Below are 17,448 nucleotides of genomic sequence, written 5' to 3'. Positions count from 1 at the left end.
CAGGCCGAGGGAGGAGCGCGCCGGCTACAGAGCGAGCCGCCGGCTTTGCAATCCGGATCCCCACTGCTGCAGCGCCAGGAAGAGGCCGGCGCGCTGGCCTCGCCTCGCCCTCCCTCCCGCCTTGACATCTCATCCCCGAGAGCCGCTACTGCCGCTGCCCCGCCCGGCCATGCAGGGCTCCTCCTGTTCGCGGGGCGGGCTTTGATTTGCTGCTAGATCTCATGATTTTTCCAGGCGCCTGGCGCTTCTTTTTTCTTGCCTGCCTGCCTGCTTCCCCCTTTCCTCCCTCCCTCTCTCCCTCCTTTTTTAAAATGGCGGTATGCATGAGACACCCATGCTAGGCGACAGCCCGAAGCCAAGGAAGCCGCCCCAAACTTCTCGCCGCCGCCGCCACCGCGCGCCGCGTATTTTGCGCTCCGGCCCGCCGCCGATGCCTCTATGGGCCGCTGCCGCGGAGAGCTGACCCCCTTCCTTGCAGCAGCAGCAGCGGAGGAGAAGCAGCAGCAGCAGCATAAGGTAAGCGGCGAAGCAAAAACCTCTCCCCGCACCCGGTCTTCTTGCGCCTCCTGGAATGTGCGCTGGCCGCGAGAGTGGCTCGCCTCTTTATTTTCGAAACATTGTTTTCTCCCCCGAAATGTCCGTTGCGAAGGAGCCCCTGGGGCTTGCCCTTTCGCTCCGCTTCCAGACGGTCATTTGATCTCGTCCTCTCTGAATCGAATCCAGAGCCTTCCACGTCGCCCTGAGGTTCTCTGGAGTCCACAGAATCTCAGCAGGCAAGGCGATCTATATGTTGAACATAATAATAACCTCTCCAAACTGTGCGCGTCTCCTTTAACTAAAGTAGCAGTTGTTAAGAGCTGGAAATTTTATTTCTACTTGTTTGTTTTTTTGTGTGTCTGAGGGGTTTTGTTTTTAAGCATCAGAACAAGAAAGTTTTACAAATAACATTTCTGAAAAAATACTGTTATTATTTATTTCGTTTGGAATTTGCTCACCACTGTAAAGTTCCACGTTTGGTAGGTTGCGAAAGGGCATTTGCAAACTAGCATTAATAGTTATATTATGTATCTTTTTTATAACAAACAAACGGTTGGTTGCATTGACGTTCACATTGTTCTGAACTCTTTACAAGACTAAATTGCGGGTAGCTGTGGTTTTTGAAAAACAATTGGCAACGTTCTTGATGGGGGGGTAATAACTGCAGTTTGTAATTGTCAATGTTTGGGGCGTAAGTGAAACTCACAAGGCGCTTTCCACGATTTCCTCACTGGTAAAAAGGAAAAAAAGTTCCGCTCCCCCTCCCCCAACAGAGTACCAGCCTGCCCCAAACTCCTTTGCTGCATAGATTAGCAACCTTAAACCCTCCTTTTTGGACGAAGAACTTTTTGGCACAGTAAGATGCAGAAAGAAAGAAACAACCTCCATACGTTGTAAATGCTCTTTTTATTCTCTGTGTTTTATCGGGTCTGCGGCCGTATTAAAAAGGACTAGCTGACTGATCGAAAAGAATCCCCAGATGCATATGTTTACTTTGATTTTCTCGGAAGTTATCGTGGCGCAGCAAACAAAACAAGAGCCTAAATATATGGAGGCCCGGGACCGATGATGAAGTCGAACCAGCATCTTTTTCTGGGGAGGGTGATATATCGATAAATAAGCTGGAGCGCGTTGCGCGATTTTTGGTAGCGTCGTCCCCTAACCCTCAACCTCTCGAGTAGTGGATAATTTTTTTTCTTTTTTAAGCACCTTTAGCGGACTAAGGAAGAAAGGGGGGGGGATAAGCAGGCGAAAGCAGCAGTCAGCCACCAACCAACATCCCAAACACATGCGCAATTGCCGGCTCTTCCCACCGCCGCACTGTAGTCTGCCTGGAAACAAAGGGGCTGGAGCGCGCTGGAAGTTGGCGTTGTGGCTCCTTCGCCTCTCTCCCCGCCCTCCGCGTTCCCACGTGCGAGGAGTTCACGGGATCGGCCAGGCGGCCGCTTCGCAGCGCTGCCCCCCACCCCGCACCCCGTGGCAAGAGAAGAGGCGGCGCGCCGTGGTGGGATTGTGCGTGCGTGCGCCCTGCGCCGCAGTCCTCGGAGGGACCTGTCGCCTCCTTCCCTCCCTCGCTCCTTCCTACGATGACAGCTCCCGCCAGGCCGTCGGGGTGGGGGGGGGAGAGCTTGGGCACCTACTCCTGGCTGCTGACTCACGACTGGAAGGGAGGAGGTGGGGCGGCGCGGCGCCTGTCACTGGCACCAGAGCGGGGTGGGAGGAAGAAGCAAAGGGACGGATCTGGCCTGGGGGAGGGCCAAAGGAGCAGTCTCACTCCCCCACCTTCATGAAGCATAATTCCCAGGTTCATGGTCGTGGGACATAATAAAGAGATTGATTTCCTCGGTTCCTCACTTTCTCATATATATTTCATAGTATTTGTAGATCCTTAGATATAGGAGGCTGAAATATACAGGCAACATTCCTCTGATTTTGTTAAATGAGGAACTAGTTTGTTCTCCTTTCAGGGTTTCAGTTTCAGGAGGGCTGCCCCCCTCCCTTCTGTTTGACTTCATTTTAAGTCATAATCTCTTGCAAGCCAGCTGGGTTTGGATCACAGACAGAACTGTCCTGAGGGTTAAAACAGTCAGTAAACCCTGCTTAATTTCTATAAAGAAATAAGAGAGTTAGTCTGCCTGGGAAGGGTGCCTTTGGTGCTGGGGTTCCATCCGTTGATTGACAGATTGAAAGTCCTGAGTGGTGACAGAAATGCTCTCTGCACTTGCTCAGAGGCATTCTGGTATAGGGCGATGTCTTCTGTTACAGGGCTGAGCCCTTGAATCGAAAGCAGCCTGTTTGTTTGTTTGTTTGTTTGTTTGTTTGTTTGTTTGTTTGTTTGTTTGATTGATTGTTTCATTCATTCATTCATTCATTCATTCGTGTGCCTCACCCAACAGAACTCTGGATTTCAAAGGCAGCATCATTAAATTGTGCCCTCAAGCTGCATGAGGTCCCTACCTTTCTAAAGCTAAGCAGGTCTGGGTCTTGATGGATGACCGGGGAACCACACACAAGCATCCTTGGGTTCCGTGATAGACAAAAGGTGGAATATTAACGTAAAGGGGGGTGGATTAAAATAAATACAGCCTACTTGGTAATTAGGATATCCACACACCTATAGGAGCAGATATTTGGGGACGAGGGAAGATCAATAAGCAGTGGGATCAGAAGGCAAGTGAAGTGGAAAAGGTAGCAGTTACTCTATCACACAGCTGGGAACAGCCCTGCAGCTGTCCCAGAGGAAAAGGGAGTGTTTTACTTCCAAGTAGTGGTCACCAATAGAGAATTAGCAGAATGAATTCTGCACAGTTTGAAGCTGAACTCCCTTTCAGGATTTTGGGAGTGAGAGTTCAACGTAGTTTTAGGAGTTGAGAACATAAAATGTGCCTTTGTAAAAGAGACTCCCCACTTTATTCCATCTCTTAATTTGTTTTATGCAGTTAGAGCTGTGTAGTCTGAAATCTCTGTATGAGCTTTTCTAAACTGTTCCTAACAGAGCAAGCAGACTGTCCTTAGGTAAGACGTGTGGCCAAGACTGCGCTGCCCAACAATTCCTAGCACATGGAAGGAACAGAACGTAAACTGATAAGATATGAGAACAAAATGCTAGGATAAGACTAAAAAGCATAACAATAGCACTAAACCCAAGTGAAGAAGAAAACAGAAATAGATGAGCCTTCTTGTGTTTTGGCTCATTCCCCCCCTTTTTTTTCTTTTCTCTTTCTTTTTTTCTTTCCCCCTTTTTTTCATTCTTCTTTCTCCTTCTTTCCTTTTTTTCTTTTTCTTTCCCATAATGGCTTATGTTCTATGCCATGTACTTCAATTTTATTGTAGTTTTTTTTAGCTTTGTCTATTATTTTTATTATTATTAAGGATTAATTTTTTTGTAATTTTGGTTGTTTATATTTATCTGTATTTGTTTAAAGTAAAATAAAAAAAATTAAAAGAATATCAACAGAGATAACTGAAAGCAGACAATGGCAGACCACTAATACCCAGAGCAATTAGTCAGAAGACAACTAAGAAAGACACAGCAATGGGAAGGATGGGATGGGCTGGTCAGAAGAGCCAAAGGATCTCTGGGTGCTTTAAGAACGATGACAGAGTGTCGTAACTGCGAGGGGAATGATTGCTGTAATTGCTGAAACTGATGGAGGTATTTTGTACTCATGTGTATGAGAGGTGATGTTGAGAGCAGTGCTAAGATTGCAGTCTGCCTCTGGTTTTTCAGAAGACTGGCTCCCATGTACGTCTGTAGAGGCCTAACCATTTTTATTCTACTTAAAGCCTGTGCCCATTTGGTATTCCTTTGGGGAACCCCAACTACGATGAACCCTAGATAAATTTCCCCAGCACCTGCTGGATCAGGCCCACCCAGTCCAGCATCCTGTTCTCACAGAAGCCAACAAGATCCCCATTGTGGGAAATCAGTAAGCAGGATTTAAGCAGCAAAGAGCAAAAGAGCTCTTCCCCATGGTTTCCTGCAACGGGTGTTCAGAAGCATTGCTGCCTCCAGTTGAGGAGACAGAGCTTAACCATCCTGGCTGGTGGCCGTAGATGGTCCTCTCCTTGGCATATCTTGTCCATCTAGGTTGGCTCCTGTAGGAGTGAGTTTAGTAATCTTTGCTACAGTCGGAATGCCTGCTTCCTTCCTTGCAGAATGATGAAATATTTTGAAGTAATGGGCAGAATGTGTGGTGCGTGTCTGTTCTTTGCTAAGGGCAGCGGGAAAGCATTTTTGCGTTCTACTCTGTTTTGGGATGCAGTATTCCCCTCTCCCAACATCTCTGAATTTCATATATATAAGGTTTTTTAACATATCATTTTCAACAGTAGTTAAACATACTTTTACATCTTATTCAAATTTTTGACTTCCATCAATCCTGTCTGGATTGATAAGCTAAGAAATTCAGACAGGATTAAACATCTCTGAACTTCTTAGCTTATATTTTCCCACTGATCTGAGTCACAAGGCCATTTTAGATATCAGCGTAGTAAATCTCAAACACACACGCACACACTTTAAACATTTAAAAATAATAAGACACATGTTCAACTGAAACAAAAGAGCCATAATGGCAGGAAGGAAGATGTGCAGGGCAGCTCCACTAAAATCATCTGCAATGCCAAAGTAACAGTGAAAACCTGTTTAAAAAGAAAAACCTCCCCCCCACACTCCCACCACCCAAAAAAATTGCCTTGAGCTAGCCAGGCTCTCCTTGGAAGTCCCCCTTCCCCAGTGTTTATTAACTATTATTTGTTAAATATATTTAAAATATATTTAAATTTATTAAATTTAGTACATGGACACCAGGCAAAGCAGAGTCAAGCACAAGCCTCCTGGCCAGTTATCTTCACCGGGTATGTTTATTCTAGTTTGTTTGTATAGCTACAAATCTAGAAATGGTTACTATAATTTCAGCAGAAAAACAATCTCATGTCCCTTTGGGGAATGCATAAGTAGCTACCGGTACTTTGTGTTTTGTTCCTGAATCACCTTCCCTTATCAACAGGACTTTCTTGCCTCTGGGGTTAGGGAAACCTATCATTTCTGTATCTGGCTCAAGGGGGAATATTAACCACCATGGATCATGTTCACATGACCAGCTGGAGGAGTGTCCGACTCCCTCCTTCCCATCACCCCTGCTCTTTCTTGGTGAATCAGTTGTGCTGATGAATCAGGGGCTTCCCACCAGATGGCAAAAATCACCAGTGGGGAGGCATATTATCCTCTGTGGCTCACCAGGTGTTGCTGGCATCCAGCTCTCCTCATCTCTGACCCTTGGCCCTCTTGGTTGGAGCTGACAGGATTTGTGGCTTAAACCACAGAGCCTAGGACTTGCCAATCGGAAGGTCAGCAGTTCGAATCCCCTCGACGGGGTGAGCTCCCGGTGCTTGGTCCCTGCTCCTGCCAACCTAGCAGTTTGAAAGCACGTCAAAGTGCAAGTAGATAAATAGGTCCCGCTCCGGCAGGAAGGTAAACGGCATTTCCATGCGCTGCTCTGGTTCGCCAGAAGCGGCTTAGTCATGCTGGCCACATGACCTGGAAGCTGTACGCCGGCTCCCTTGGCCAGTAAAGGGAGATGAGCGCTGCATCCCCAGAGTTGGCCAGGACTGGACCTAATTGTCAGGGGTTCCTTTACCTTTAGCGCCCAGAGCTCCACAGATTCCTCATCCTCATCTCAAGGGAAACACTGGTAATTGGACAGTTTCAGCTGCTGTGGAATAGAGAGCAACATACAACGTCCTGAAAGAGGCAACAGTGAGAGTATGGTATGTCTTTGAATATCAACCTAATGAAGACAATTAGGGGGATGTAAGCCACAGCTTTCTTCTCCAGACAGGAGCAGGGCGTGGAGGGGCTGTTGGAGGGAAGCTACAGTACTTTGGCATCCTGTGAAATGCATGCAGGCCTCCCTGAGTTTGGCAGTGATTCAGCTTAGGGACACTGCAATGGGGCAAAAAGCTTTGCCCATTGGGAGCAGGGACAACCAGTGCTGCTCTTACTGACTTCACTTTGTGACCTCACCTCACTGGTCAAACTGGTTAGTTTGCATGGCATTGTGGGGTGGGGGGTTGTTTGAAAATAGACTAAGCAGAAGATGGGTAGCCACCACATGAACTTAACCACCTGAGCATTATATGGAAGTTGTGGGAAGTTTCTGTTCTGATAAATACAGTATTATTATTATTATTATTATTACCATTATTTTATTTTATTTTCTGTACTGCCCTCCATTTGGGGCGGTTTGCAATATGAAAACACAAAAATACTTAACCATAATAACAAATAGAAACTCCTCCACTGTATTATTATTTACAATACTATACCATAGTTACCACTCAGATGGCTCTCAAAATTGCACCGGTTTTTGTTTTCTGCTGACCAGCACCGCTGAGATCAGTAGCTGAGTGGCTTCTTCCTGAGGGCAGAATTTCTCTGGCGAAGTTGCTGGTTTGGGTTGAGGCATTCAAAGCTCAGCTTCTCTTCTCCTTCAGCTGCCCTTACTCTGCAGTTTCAGAACTCCGGGTGCCTGTGGGTGCCTTACATCCAGGCAGGCAGGGTGTGCATCAGGGTCAGTATTTGGAGCAGCATCCAAGTGTGTCTCAGGGTAGTCATTGCAGCTAAGTCTTCCTGGCCAAAAGCCAAAGCAGAAAGATGCTGTATCCGTCATTTATGTACAGTCTTGCCCTATCCACATTCTCTTGCTCATGAGGAGGGCTCTGCTGGGCTGGGCCAAGGATCTGTCTTGCCCAAAAGCATTCTGACCCTGGCCGCTGACCATCCTGATTCTCCTGAGATGTTCACAAGCTGAAGGTGAAGATTGTTTTACAAGGCTGAAGCCTGATTTTTTTTTTTTAGAAGATTCATTTAATACATTAATTGAAGTGTAAAATCTGTGTGGGAAATATATATGGCATTAGAAGGAGCATGCTTGCTTTATTTCTAGATAATAAACATTCTCCTCATAGTCGCCATTGTCTTCGAAGAGGCATTCACTTCAAAAACAAATCTTTGAATGTAGAAAGGTAGCATATCAGGTGAAAGGATTTGCACAGGATCCTTCTCCTTGCTCTCTGGTTTTCTATGAGTGGGGACTTCGTTTTTTATATTTGCTCCTCACATTGAAAGCAGTCTTCTAGAAATGTGTATTAAACCATCAGTCTTCAACTGGTGGATCAGGATTCACTGCCGGGTTGCATCCTGATTCATAGAATCATAGAGTTGGAAGAGACCCCAAGGGCCATCGAGTCCAACCCCCTGCCAAGCAGAAAACACCATCAGAGCACTCCTGACATATGGTTGTCAAGCCTCTGCTTAAAGACCTCCAAAGAAGGAGACTCCACCACTCCATTCAAGTTGGGCCACAACAGTAGGAATCTTTGGTTTTAAAAAATTGGGTCAAAGGTGGGTCCTGAAGAATGAGGAATACAGTGGTACCTCGGGTTAAGTACTTAATTCGTTCTGGAGGTCCGTTCTTAACCTGAGGCTGTTCTTAACCTGAAGCACCATTTTAGCTAATGGGGCCTCCTGCTGCCGCCGGAGCACAATTTCTGTTCTCATCCTGAAGCAGAGTTCTTAAACCGAGGTAATATTTCTGGGTAAGCGGAGTCTGTAACCAGAAGTATTTGTAACCCAAGGTGTTTCTAACCTGAGGTACCACTGTACTGGGTAAAACCATGTGCAGTTCCTTGTATCACTTATGGGTGAACATTGAGTTCATGTTTCTCAGCTGGTTGTCTTTTGGAACTCCGGGTCCTTTAACAATGTCAGCCCAGCTTGTCTTCCTAAGAGAAGTGGGATCTAGCACTCAGTGTTATGCCTCCTGTCAGGGAGCATCCCCACAAAACTCCCGATTTGGTTGATCTTCAAGAAACTTAAATGGGGAGGGGCCATAGCTCAGCCACAGAGCACCTGCTTGGCATGCAGAAGGTCCCAGGTTCATTCCTCTGCAGCATCTCCTGGGACATATACCTGCCTGAAACTCTGGGCAGTTGTCAGTGTGGACAGTGCTGAGCTACATGGACCAAAGGTCTGACTCGGTAGAGGTCATCTCACTAAGTCCCACGCCATGAAGGTGTTGTCTTCAGTGGCACAGCCGTCAGCACACAGGAAAGCTCTCCTCTTTCATTCTCCCCTTTTATTTTTTGCCGTTTAGTTCCGACTCCTGGTTGTGTTAAATGTCCTTTTGCCACCAGGTAAAGACTTGTTTTATTCTGCCAGGCCTTTTCACGTCATTGCAACACATTTTAGAAACCATTAAGATGATTGGCATTATTTTTAATATACTTGTTAGTCTCTGCTTTTATAATAGATGCCTGCTCTTAAGCCCCAGTAGGTTTGTTTCTGCTCTTCCTACATTTAACTGGGGCTGGTGTTAGATTTTACACACCATTTTACGGTGTATGGAGGTCAGTGCTGGATTTGATTGTATTACCAGTATTTTGTTGTTTAATCTTTGTTTGGCTTACATTGCCCAGATAAGGCAAGTTATGTGGTAACTTGAGATATCTAAGTAATCCTCTGTTTTTGTTGTGCGGCCACGGGGGCGCATTGCTGGGTTAGAAGCACCATTGAGGGCTTATTGCTTAATGTGGGAGTAGGAAGAATGTTGGCAGCTTCTGTGTGATCTTCGGAGAGGCACCTGTTCCAGGCTGCCCTGTCTCCCAGCGCTGGAGGGCAGAAAAAGTGTGGCAGCCACGGCCAGTTCATTAAATTGATAAGGAAAATAAATGAGCAAGATTTCCCAGCCAGGTTTTTAGGGTAAAGTCTTATTGGGCATTTCCTGTCATCTCTCTGGTGTAAGCAAGGGGGAAACCACCCATTCCTGATGTCTTAAGCAGTTTGCTCCTCCTTGCTTTGAAACAAAAAATATATTGTTTGGCTATACATATTCACAATATATTGATTATTTTTTTCAGGGCAAGGATGTGCAACATGTTTGACACATCAGGAATTCCGCCTCAACTTACTCTCACCATGCTTTTAAAAATTAGCCAATTTTTTAAAGAAAACATGGTTTGGCAGAAACGCCAAGGTCTCATTTCCCAGCGAGTCAGCCAAACAAGGTACAACAAGTGGCAGGTTTGGGTCAGTGGTCAGCGCAAACTCTACTGTGGCTGCCCTGTGATGTGCCAGTGCAGTTCGGCGACACGTCACTCATGTTGAGAAGCAACATGTTCTGCAGTAACACCTGACGTGTTTCCTTGCAATAAAGCATCCTTTGCTGCTTTTGGCGAGTCTCTTGGAGAAGCATGGTTTTGGGGCTTAGCAGGGTCCCCCCGTCCCCCCCCCCTTGACCGCACATACTTGACTCCTGCAGGGTTTGGCTACCGTATTCCAGAGCCCTTTCGGTGTCTAAAATGAGGCTGAGTGTGAGTATGTGTAATCCAATCTGTTGTCCAATGTCTTGCAGAAGGGCCTGAGCTGTGTCAATAAGATCTCTGTTCAGCTCTGAAAACAGCCTCATGATCGAGGGCCGGCTGGCGGCCTTTCTAAGGCAAGGGCCTTCTCTTTCACTCACTTCTCTTTTTTTTAAAGGAGAAAGAGTTGGGAGTTTTGGCGCCTAACCAGCCTGCCTTTTGCCGACTGCTGTTTGCTGTTCTGTTCTTGGCGCGGCAAAACGAGAAACCCACCGCCAACTCTTCCCCAGGGGGCATTTGGAGACAAGTCAGAGCCTTGGAGGGTGGAGTGGGGCAGCGATGGCAACACAAGCCCCAAAGGAGGGTGTCTTAAATGGAGAAGCAAATCTCTGAACGTCAGCAGTTCTTTGGCAGAGCTAGGAGGTGGCAAAGTTCAGGCAGATGAGATGGGAGTCCAACATCTTGCCTCCACTTTCTGACCCGCGTATTGAGGCTGACCTGAAGCAGAAAAGCGAAGCATTAGAGAAAACCACTTTATATAAAATATGCAATACATTGGAGAGCAGATTTTCTGGAAACTGAGGAGGAGCCTGCATCTGTGTGAACAGTGATTGGGCAAAATGGCAGCTCTGAAACCCTCGTGCAGAATACTGCACATACGTGGCAAGCATGTCTGTTCCTCTCCAGAGCATATTTGTTCAAAGTCTGTCCCTGTTCTCATGACAAGCTAGAGTCACATTCCTCTGGAATTTGCTGCTAAGCAGAATGGGGGCTATATACACACAGAGAGAGAGAGAGAGAGAGAGAGAGAGAGAGAGAGAGAGAGAGAGAGAGGTACCTCTAGATGTGAACAGGATCCGTTCCGGAGCCCCGTTCACATATAGAAGCAAATGTAACTAGCGACGGCACATCTGCGCATGCGTGTGACATCATTTTGAGCGTCTGTGCATGTGCAAGCGGTGAAACCCGGAAGTAACGCACTCCGTTACTTCCGGGTTGCCGTGGAGCGCAACTCGAACGCACTCCTCCAGAAGCACATTCAACCCGAGGTATGACTGTACACACTCTCTCTCTCTCTCTCTCTCACACACACACACACATATATATATATATGCTCTTGAACAAAGGCAAGCGAGAAGAGGAAACACTATTTTCACTGCTCTCAGCCTTAACACGAGAGGCCAGGGCTGGCTAATTCCTTTTCGCTTCCTGCTCCCAGTCTGTTTTAGGGCAGAAGTAGTTGTGTTTTTTCCATGCAACCAATCTGTGGATGTTGTTCTGTTCAGGCGACGCATAAATCTGACACACTCTCTCTCTCTCTCTCTCTCTCTCTCTCTCTCTCTCTCTCTCACACACACACACACACACACACACACACTCTCCAGGACAGCGTGTTCCTTTCATTTTATTACAGATAGCCTGTGACTTGCAGTTGGAAAAGGAAGCCCCCTCTATTTGTAGCAGGAATTTCTCTCTCCTCCTCCCCCCACCCACTTTTTCTTTAACACACCCTTGTGTAGAACACAAAACAGAACAATTTGTATCCAGAAGCCTAATAGCGCCACGTGGCTAGGTGCAGTTCTGGCACAGATATCATGTATACTTTTAGGTTTTATTGGCAAGAAGTTTTACAAGTGATCTTTGGAACGCTAACTTGGTAAAAACAATGTGTTGTGGCACGAGAGGGAGCTAAGTGAGTGGAAGAAAAACCTACAATGTGCATTACTCCTTTACAGTGTCCTCTTACTCTAGAGTAATTTATTTAGGTAATTTATACACTGCCTTTTGCACAAGCCACAGCAAACAAATAGATGAAAATATGTAAAATAGCAAAATCCTTTAAAAATACATAACAGAGCACTAAAATATGATTACAAATAGCAACAGGCAGACAGATCTCCTCCATACACTTGCAAAAAATGATGCATCTTAACTAGCTGCCTAAAACTACGGAGAGCTGGGGCCAGACACACACATTTGTGAAAGAAGATATATATATATGAGGAGGCACCACTGAAAAGGCCCTTTCCTGGGCTTCCAAACAACACACCTCATACTGAGGAGGAACCAGCAGGAGAGCCTCGTTTGCTCCACTTACAGCAGGAGGGACAGGTTTATAGGGAAGAAGTGGTTCCTGCAAATATTTTACTCTCAAGACTTTTAGGGTTTTAAAAGTAAGCCGCAAGGTGCTGAATGCACTTCCCTCTCTATGTGTAAGACAGCCACCTTAAGCAGAGTCAACATGCATAGAACAGCACTGTTAGAAGGTGTTCCAGAGCACAAAATAGAAATTCACACACACACACAGAGAGAGAGAGAGAGAGAGAGAGAATTTGAACAATCCCCAAAAGTGCATGTAACCCGTGATCTTGTTTGCATGACATGCTATGCCAAATCTTGGCTTACTGAGACCATGCAATTATGCAGCCTTCCCGTGAAAACTGGTGGCTGCTCTGCTCCTATCTAGTATTCCACACCCACACCTCACATGCGTGAGCCATGCCGCATTAAACCAGGATTTGGCTTAGCATGTCGTCTGAAACTCTGGAACTCGTGGTTAAGCTCTCCTTGCTAGCCATGATCTGTAGCAGAGAACAAACCTTGGTGACAGTTCATGGTTGGTGAGAATAGAGAACCAGCTCAGTGTCTGCAAAAAAGTGATGCTCTCTAAAAACACACACCAGAAGGACTTGCTGGGACAGAGTGTCTGGTCATGCCTCTTGCTCACTAGGACAGAGGATTGAAAGCTGCATAGAAACTAGTCTATTATACAAAGGAAACATCTGCATTTATTGCTCTGTCCACTTTGCTTCTGGCATGTGTCTTCCTCAGGCTGAAAATGATTCCCTGCCCCAGAGATGCTGCAACCATCAGGACTAGTAGCCATGAATACCCTTCCTTGCATAAGTGACTGTTTATGTGCAGAAATCATATTTCCAAGTTATGAAATTGTACAGAAACATTTCACCTGTGAAGTGCTGCTCTTTACCTGAAGTGCAGGACTTGGCTCTTTTTCACCCACCGTGGCCATGATTTGAGGCTCAGCAAGTCAGGGAGTCAGGATGGTCAATGATTTTTGCTGCCCTAAATTTAATACCCAGCCTCTCCTAGGAATGTGTTGTCCCCAGCGCTAAAGAAAGAAATGTGGAAAAAAGTAGGCTGTTCAATGTTTCCAAAAACGTAATTGCTGTGTGAGAGTTATGCAGGGCAGTTTAGCGATGGATAAGACTAAAGCCTTATTTCAATTCTTGGTCCTCTGGACTCCAGACAAATAGATCTTTTTTTAAAAAAATAAAAATATTTTTATTAATTTTCACAAGATTATCAACAAAACAGAAATATAAACAAAAACATAGATCATAACCTTATTAAAATTACTCTTATTAACATTGTTAAGTGACTTCCTCGCTTCCCCTTGGTTGAATTTCCATGCACATTCTTTTAACGGTTTTCCAAATCAAAGTTCTTATGAAATTTAACTTAAACATTAACATCCTTATAGCTTTTAATTTTAAAATTAAACATATTAATTCATCACTTAACTTGTATAAAATCCTAAGCCAATTAAATATCTGCAAGCTGTTTCCAATTAATTTAATTTTACATGCTTAACTAAAGAATCATAAAATTTTGTCCATTCTTCCTGATACTACTCCTTCTTCTGGTCACGGACTCTTCTCGTTAGGTCAGCTAGCTCCAAAAACTCCATCATCTTCATCTGCCATTCTTCCACCGTGGGTAATTTTTTGCTAGTAAAATTCGAGCAGCCGTTCTGGCATACAAAAATAATTTAACACCTTTCTTGGGCATTTCCCAACCTGCTATTCCAAGAAGAAAGGCCTCTGGTTTCTTTATAAATGTATATTTTAACATTATTTTTCAATTCATTATAAATCTTTTCCCAGAAGTCTTTCACCTTGGGCAAGTCCACCACATGTGATAGAAAGTACCTTCCTTTTCTTTACATTTCCAACATAAATGATCACAGTTATGATATATCTTTGCTAATTTAACAGGAGTCAAATATCATTTTCATTATATTTTCCTTTAGCAGTGCACATGCAGTGAACTTGACCCCTTTTTTCCACAATCTTTCCCAATCCTCAAACATTATGTTCTGTCCTACATCCCTTGCCCAATCTCCCGGGCTCCGTGCAGCTCTGCGCAACCCTTGGGAGCCCGGCGGGAAGCCGCACCGGGCTTCCAAAGGTTGCACAGAGCTGCCTGCATTCTGAAGCCTCAGGCGTGCTGAAGAGTGCGCCTGGGCTTCACGCAGCTCTCCGCAAGCCTGGGGAGACCGGCGCGGCTCCCTCGGCTTGCGGATAGCAGGCTGTTCTTGGGGTTGGGGGAAGCTCGGGCTTCCCCCGCTCCAGCCCCGTGCCTAGGGGGGGGGAAATATATTTGTTTTCCTTTATTCCCCCCCCAAAAAAACTAGGTGCATCCTATAGGGCGGTGCATCCTATGGGGCGAAAAATACAGTACTTCTACCGGGGTTGAATAAGCCAGTCTTTCAGAGTCTTGTAATATTCTGCTGATAGACTATCGGGTCCTGATGCCTTGCCAAGTTGCATTGAATTGATTGCCTGTTCCACTTCCTGTCTTGTTATTAATCCTTTTAGTAGAATCTTTTTATCTTCCGGAATCTGCTGCAAACCATTAATCTTGATAAATTGCTCAGTTTTAACCAAATCCTCTTTGTCCTTTTTATACAGTGGTACCTCAGGTTACATACGCTTCAGGTTACAGACTCCGCTAACCCAGAAATAGTGCTTCAGGTTAAGAACTTTGCTTCAGGATGAGAACAGAAATCGTACTCTGGCGGTGCGGCAGCAGCAGGAGGCCCCATTAGCTAAAGTGGTGCTTCAGGTTAAGAACAGTTTCAGGTTAAGTACAGACCTCCGGAAAAAAATTAAGTACTTAACCCGAGGTACCACTGTACAGTTGTTTATAATACTTGTAAAAACATTTTCTTATGTCTGCAGGATTCTCTACAGATTTTTCTTCAGTTACAATGTTTGTGATAGTACTTTGCTTTTGTCTCTTCTTTAGTTGCCAGGCTAATAATTTCCCACTTTATTAGCAGATTCAAAATTTCTTTTTCTCATCCTTTTTAACTTACATTCTATTTCTTGGTTTACTAACTGTGAATATTGGACCTGTAAAGCTTTAATTTCTTTTTGAATCTGCAAGTTCTTTGGGTTTCCTCCAAGCTTCTTCTCTTTGTCTTTTAGTTGTTCCATCTTTTCTGTCATTTTGTGACTTTCACCTAATTGAATTTTGTTGTATCAGAAACTCTCTCATTACAGCTTTGCTGGCCTCCCAAATAACCCTTGTTTCCATTCCTTTGTTCATATTAAGTTCAAAACAATCCTTTAGGGTTTTTTGGGCTTTATTCACAATTACAATACTTCTCAACAAATCATCATTCATTCTCCATCTGAAGGAACCCTGTACAAACATTTTCAAGTCCATAGAAACTGCATTGTGGTCAGAGCAAGTTTTAGGGCAAATTTTCTATTTTAGTTACTTTAGGAATTAAGTCTCTGGATATCCATAAATAGTCTTTTCTCGAAAATACTTGGTTTGCATCTGAGAAAAAAATCTTTTTCCATTGGATTTCTAATTCTCCATATATCTGACAAGTCAAATTTCAAGCCAGAGTTCAATATGTTTGATCTTTGAGTCGAGTCCATCAAGGTAGATGCAACTCCCATCCATATGGGATCCCCCATCCATATTAAATTGTAATCCATATAATCCATGAGGCTTGTTTCCAAATTCTTTTAAAAAATCCATTTTGCCATCATTAGGTGCATAGATTCCTAATACAGTGGTACCTCGGGTTAAGAACTTAATTCGTTCCGGAGGTCCGTTCTTAACCTGAAAGTGTTCTTAACCTGAAGCACCACTTTAGCTAATGGGGCCTCCTGCTGCCGCCGCGTCGCTGGAACATGATTTCTGTTCTCATCCTGAAGCAAAGTTTCTGGGTTAGCAGAGTCTGTAACCTGAAGCGTATGTAACCTGAAGCATATGTAACCTGAGGTACCACTGTAGCAAATACTTTTCGCCTTGTGTCTTCCTTCCTCATCTTTAAAAGCCAATTTTGGATTCCATTTTTCCTTAATGTAGAAAACCACTCCTCTTTTTTAACTTTGTCAGAAGAGATAAATTCTTGTCCCAATCTTTTATTTATTAATATTTTTCTATGTAGTCTTGTAATGTGAGTTTCCTGTAAACAAATTATATCCAAATTCTGTTTTCCCAAAATGTGAAAAGAAATTCTTCTTTTCTGGGGTGAGTTCAATCCATTTATATTCCATGAATAAATTCTCAACGCCATATTGTCCACTTAGGGGAAGCTGCTTCCGCCCCCAGCGGCTGTGAGCTTTGTAATCCAAGTTCTACCGAGTGCTTTTGCAAGAATCTGTCCTTTTCTCCCACAGTCTTTATTTTTGCTTTCTTCCTTCAAATTTGAGGGATAGGCCCTCCGGAAATTCCCACCTGAAAAAGATGTTCTTTCTCCTCAGAATGTCTGTCAAGTCCTTGTATTGGGATCTCAGGTTCAAAAATTGATGTGGGATCTCTTTAAAGAGCACCACTGCTCTGTCCTGGATTTTGAGGCCTTTTTTATAGTGTTGTCCCAAAATAATGTCCCTTTGTTCCTTGGTCTTAAAAACCACAATACAGTCATAAGTTATTTTAGTCTCCTTTTTGGGGCCAAATCTAAACGCTTTCTCTACCCAAGCTTCCAGTTCCTCTTTTTTCAGATCCCAGCATTCCACAAAGTATCCTATCAAATACTCTCTGAGTTTTTCTTCTTCCATATAAGGGCCCCACCTCAATTTCAAATATGATTCTTTCTACTTCAGCTGAAGAAAGGCGATCACATTAGCATTTTCGTACTGTAACCGTTCCAAGTCTGGCACTCCAACAGTCTCCAGCTGTGCCAAGCTTGTATTATGCGTGGTTACCTCGTCTTTCACTTCTTTCAAGTTGGTGCTTAACAGTTCAATTTCCCCTCCAATTTATTTATGCTAGCAGTGTTGTGACAAATAGATCTTAACTCGATAATATTAGCGTTACTTCTACAGCCTTGCAAAGGATTGAGTTAAAGGATCCCACAGATTAGGGGACAGAAGTTAACTTCGCAATGTGAAGTTTGGGGACCTTGGGCTGCCTCTGTGCAGTCTTAAGATCTGGCCGTGCACCAAGTCCGCCAGCTCCCTGGGGAAAGGGGCATTGCAATTTAGAAATCCATCCCTGCAGAAACAGAGGCTGTAATGAATGAGATCCTGCCTTCTCACCTTGGGCGACAGAGCAGATCAAGGGCTTTGTAAGAAACCCAAGCCCCTGTCCTTGGCTGGAGCAAACCAGTTTCCGATTCCTCACAGGGCGCTCTGCCTTAAGAGTACTGAGGCATGGTGTGAACTGTGCCTGACATGTGACACAGGGGGGGAGAGGAGTATTAAGCAAAACTTCAACAAGCAGCCCTCCAATGTTTTTGTATGTGCAAAGACATTAAAAAGCAAAAGGGTTGTATTTGTGCAA

At 44.6% G+C, this 17,448-nt stretch overlaps 1 protein-coding gene across 10 annotated transcripts in view; it reads left to right on the top strand.

Annotated features, from left to right (window-relative positions):
- The first annotated feature begins 65 nt into the window (after positions 1-65).
- Positions 66-17,448, top strand: part of MBNL3 (muscleblind like splicing regulator 3) — a 115,075-nt gene continuing 97,692 nt past the window's right edge. For 5 of the 10 annotated variants that reach the window (XR_014560314.1, XR_014560315.1, XM_083723034.1 and 2 more), the window contains exon 1: positions 226-516. Coding sequence is in view for 3 of the 10 variants with exons in the window: in XM_083723034.1 (XP_083579160.1) it covers positions 439-516 (78 nt within the window). In the remaining 7 variants the exon portion in view is untranslated. Of the gene's footprint in view, positions 517-17,448 lie in introns of all 10 variants that reach the window. The other 5 variants (XR_014560316.1, XM_083723032.1, XM_083723031.1 and 2 more) reach the window with 3 other exon arrangements.

The sequence above is a fragment of the Podarcis gaigeae genome (assembly GCF_964106915.1).
Source record: "Podarcis gaigeae genome assembly, chromosome: Z".
Classification (NCBI taxonomy): domain Eukaryota; kingdom Metazoa; phylum Chordata; class Lepidosauria; order Squamata; family Lacertidae; genus Podarcis; species Podarcis gaigeae.
Note: the sequence above shows the minus strand (reverse complement) of the source record. Positions and strands in the feature narration are given on the sequence as shown.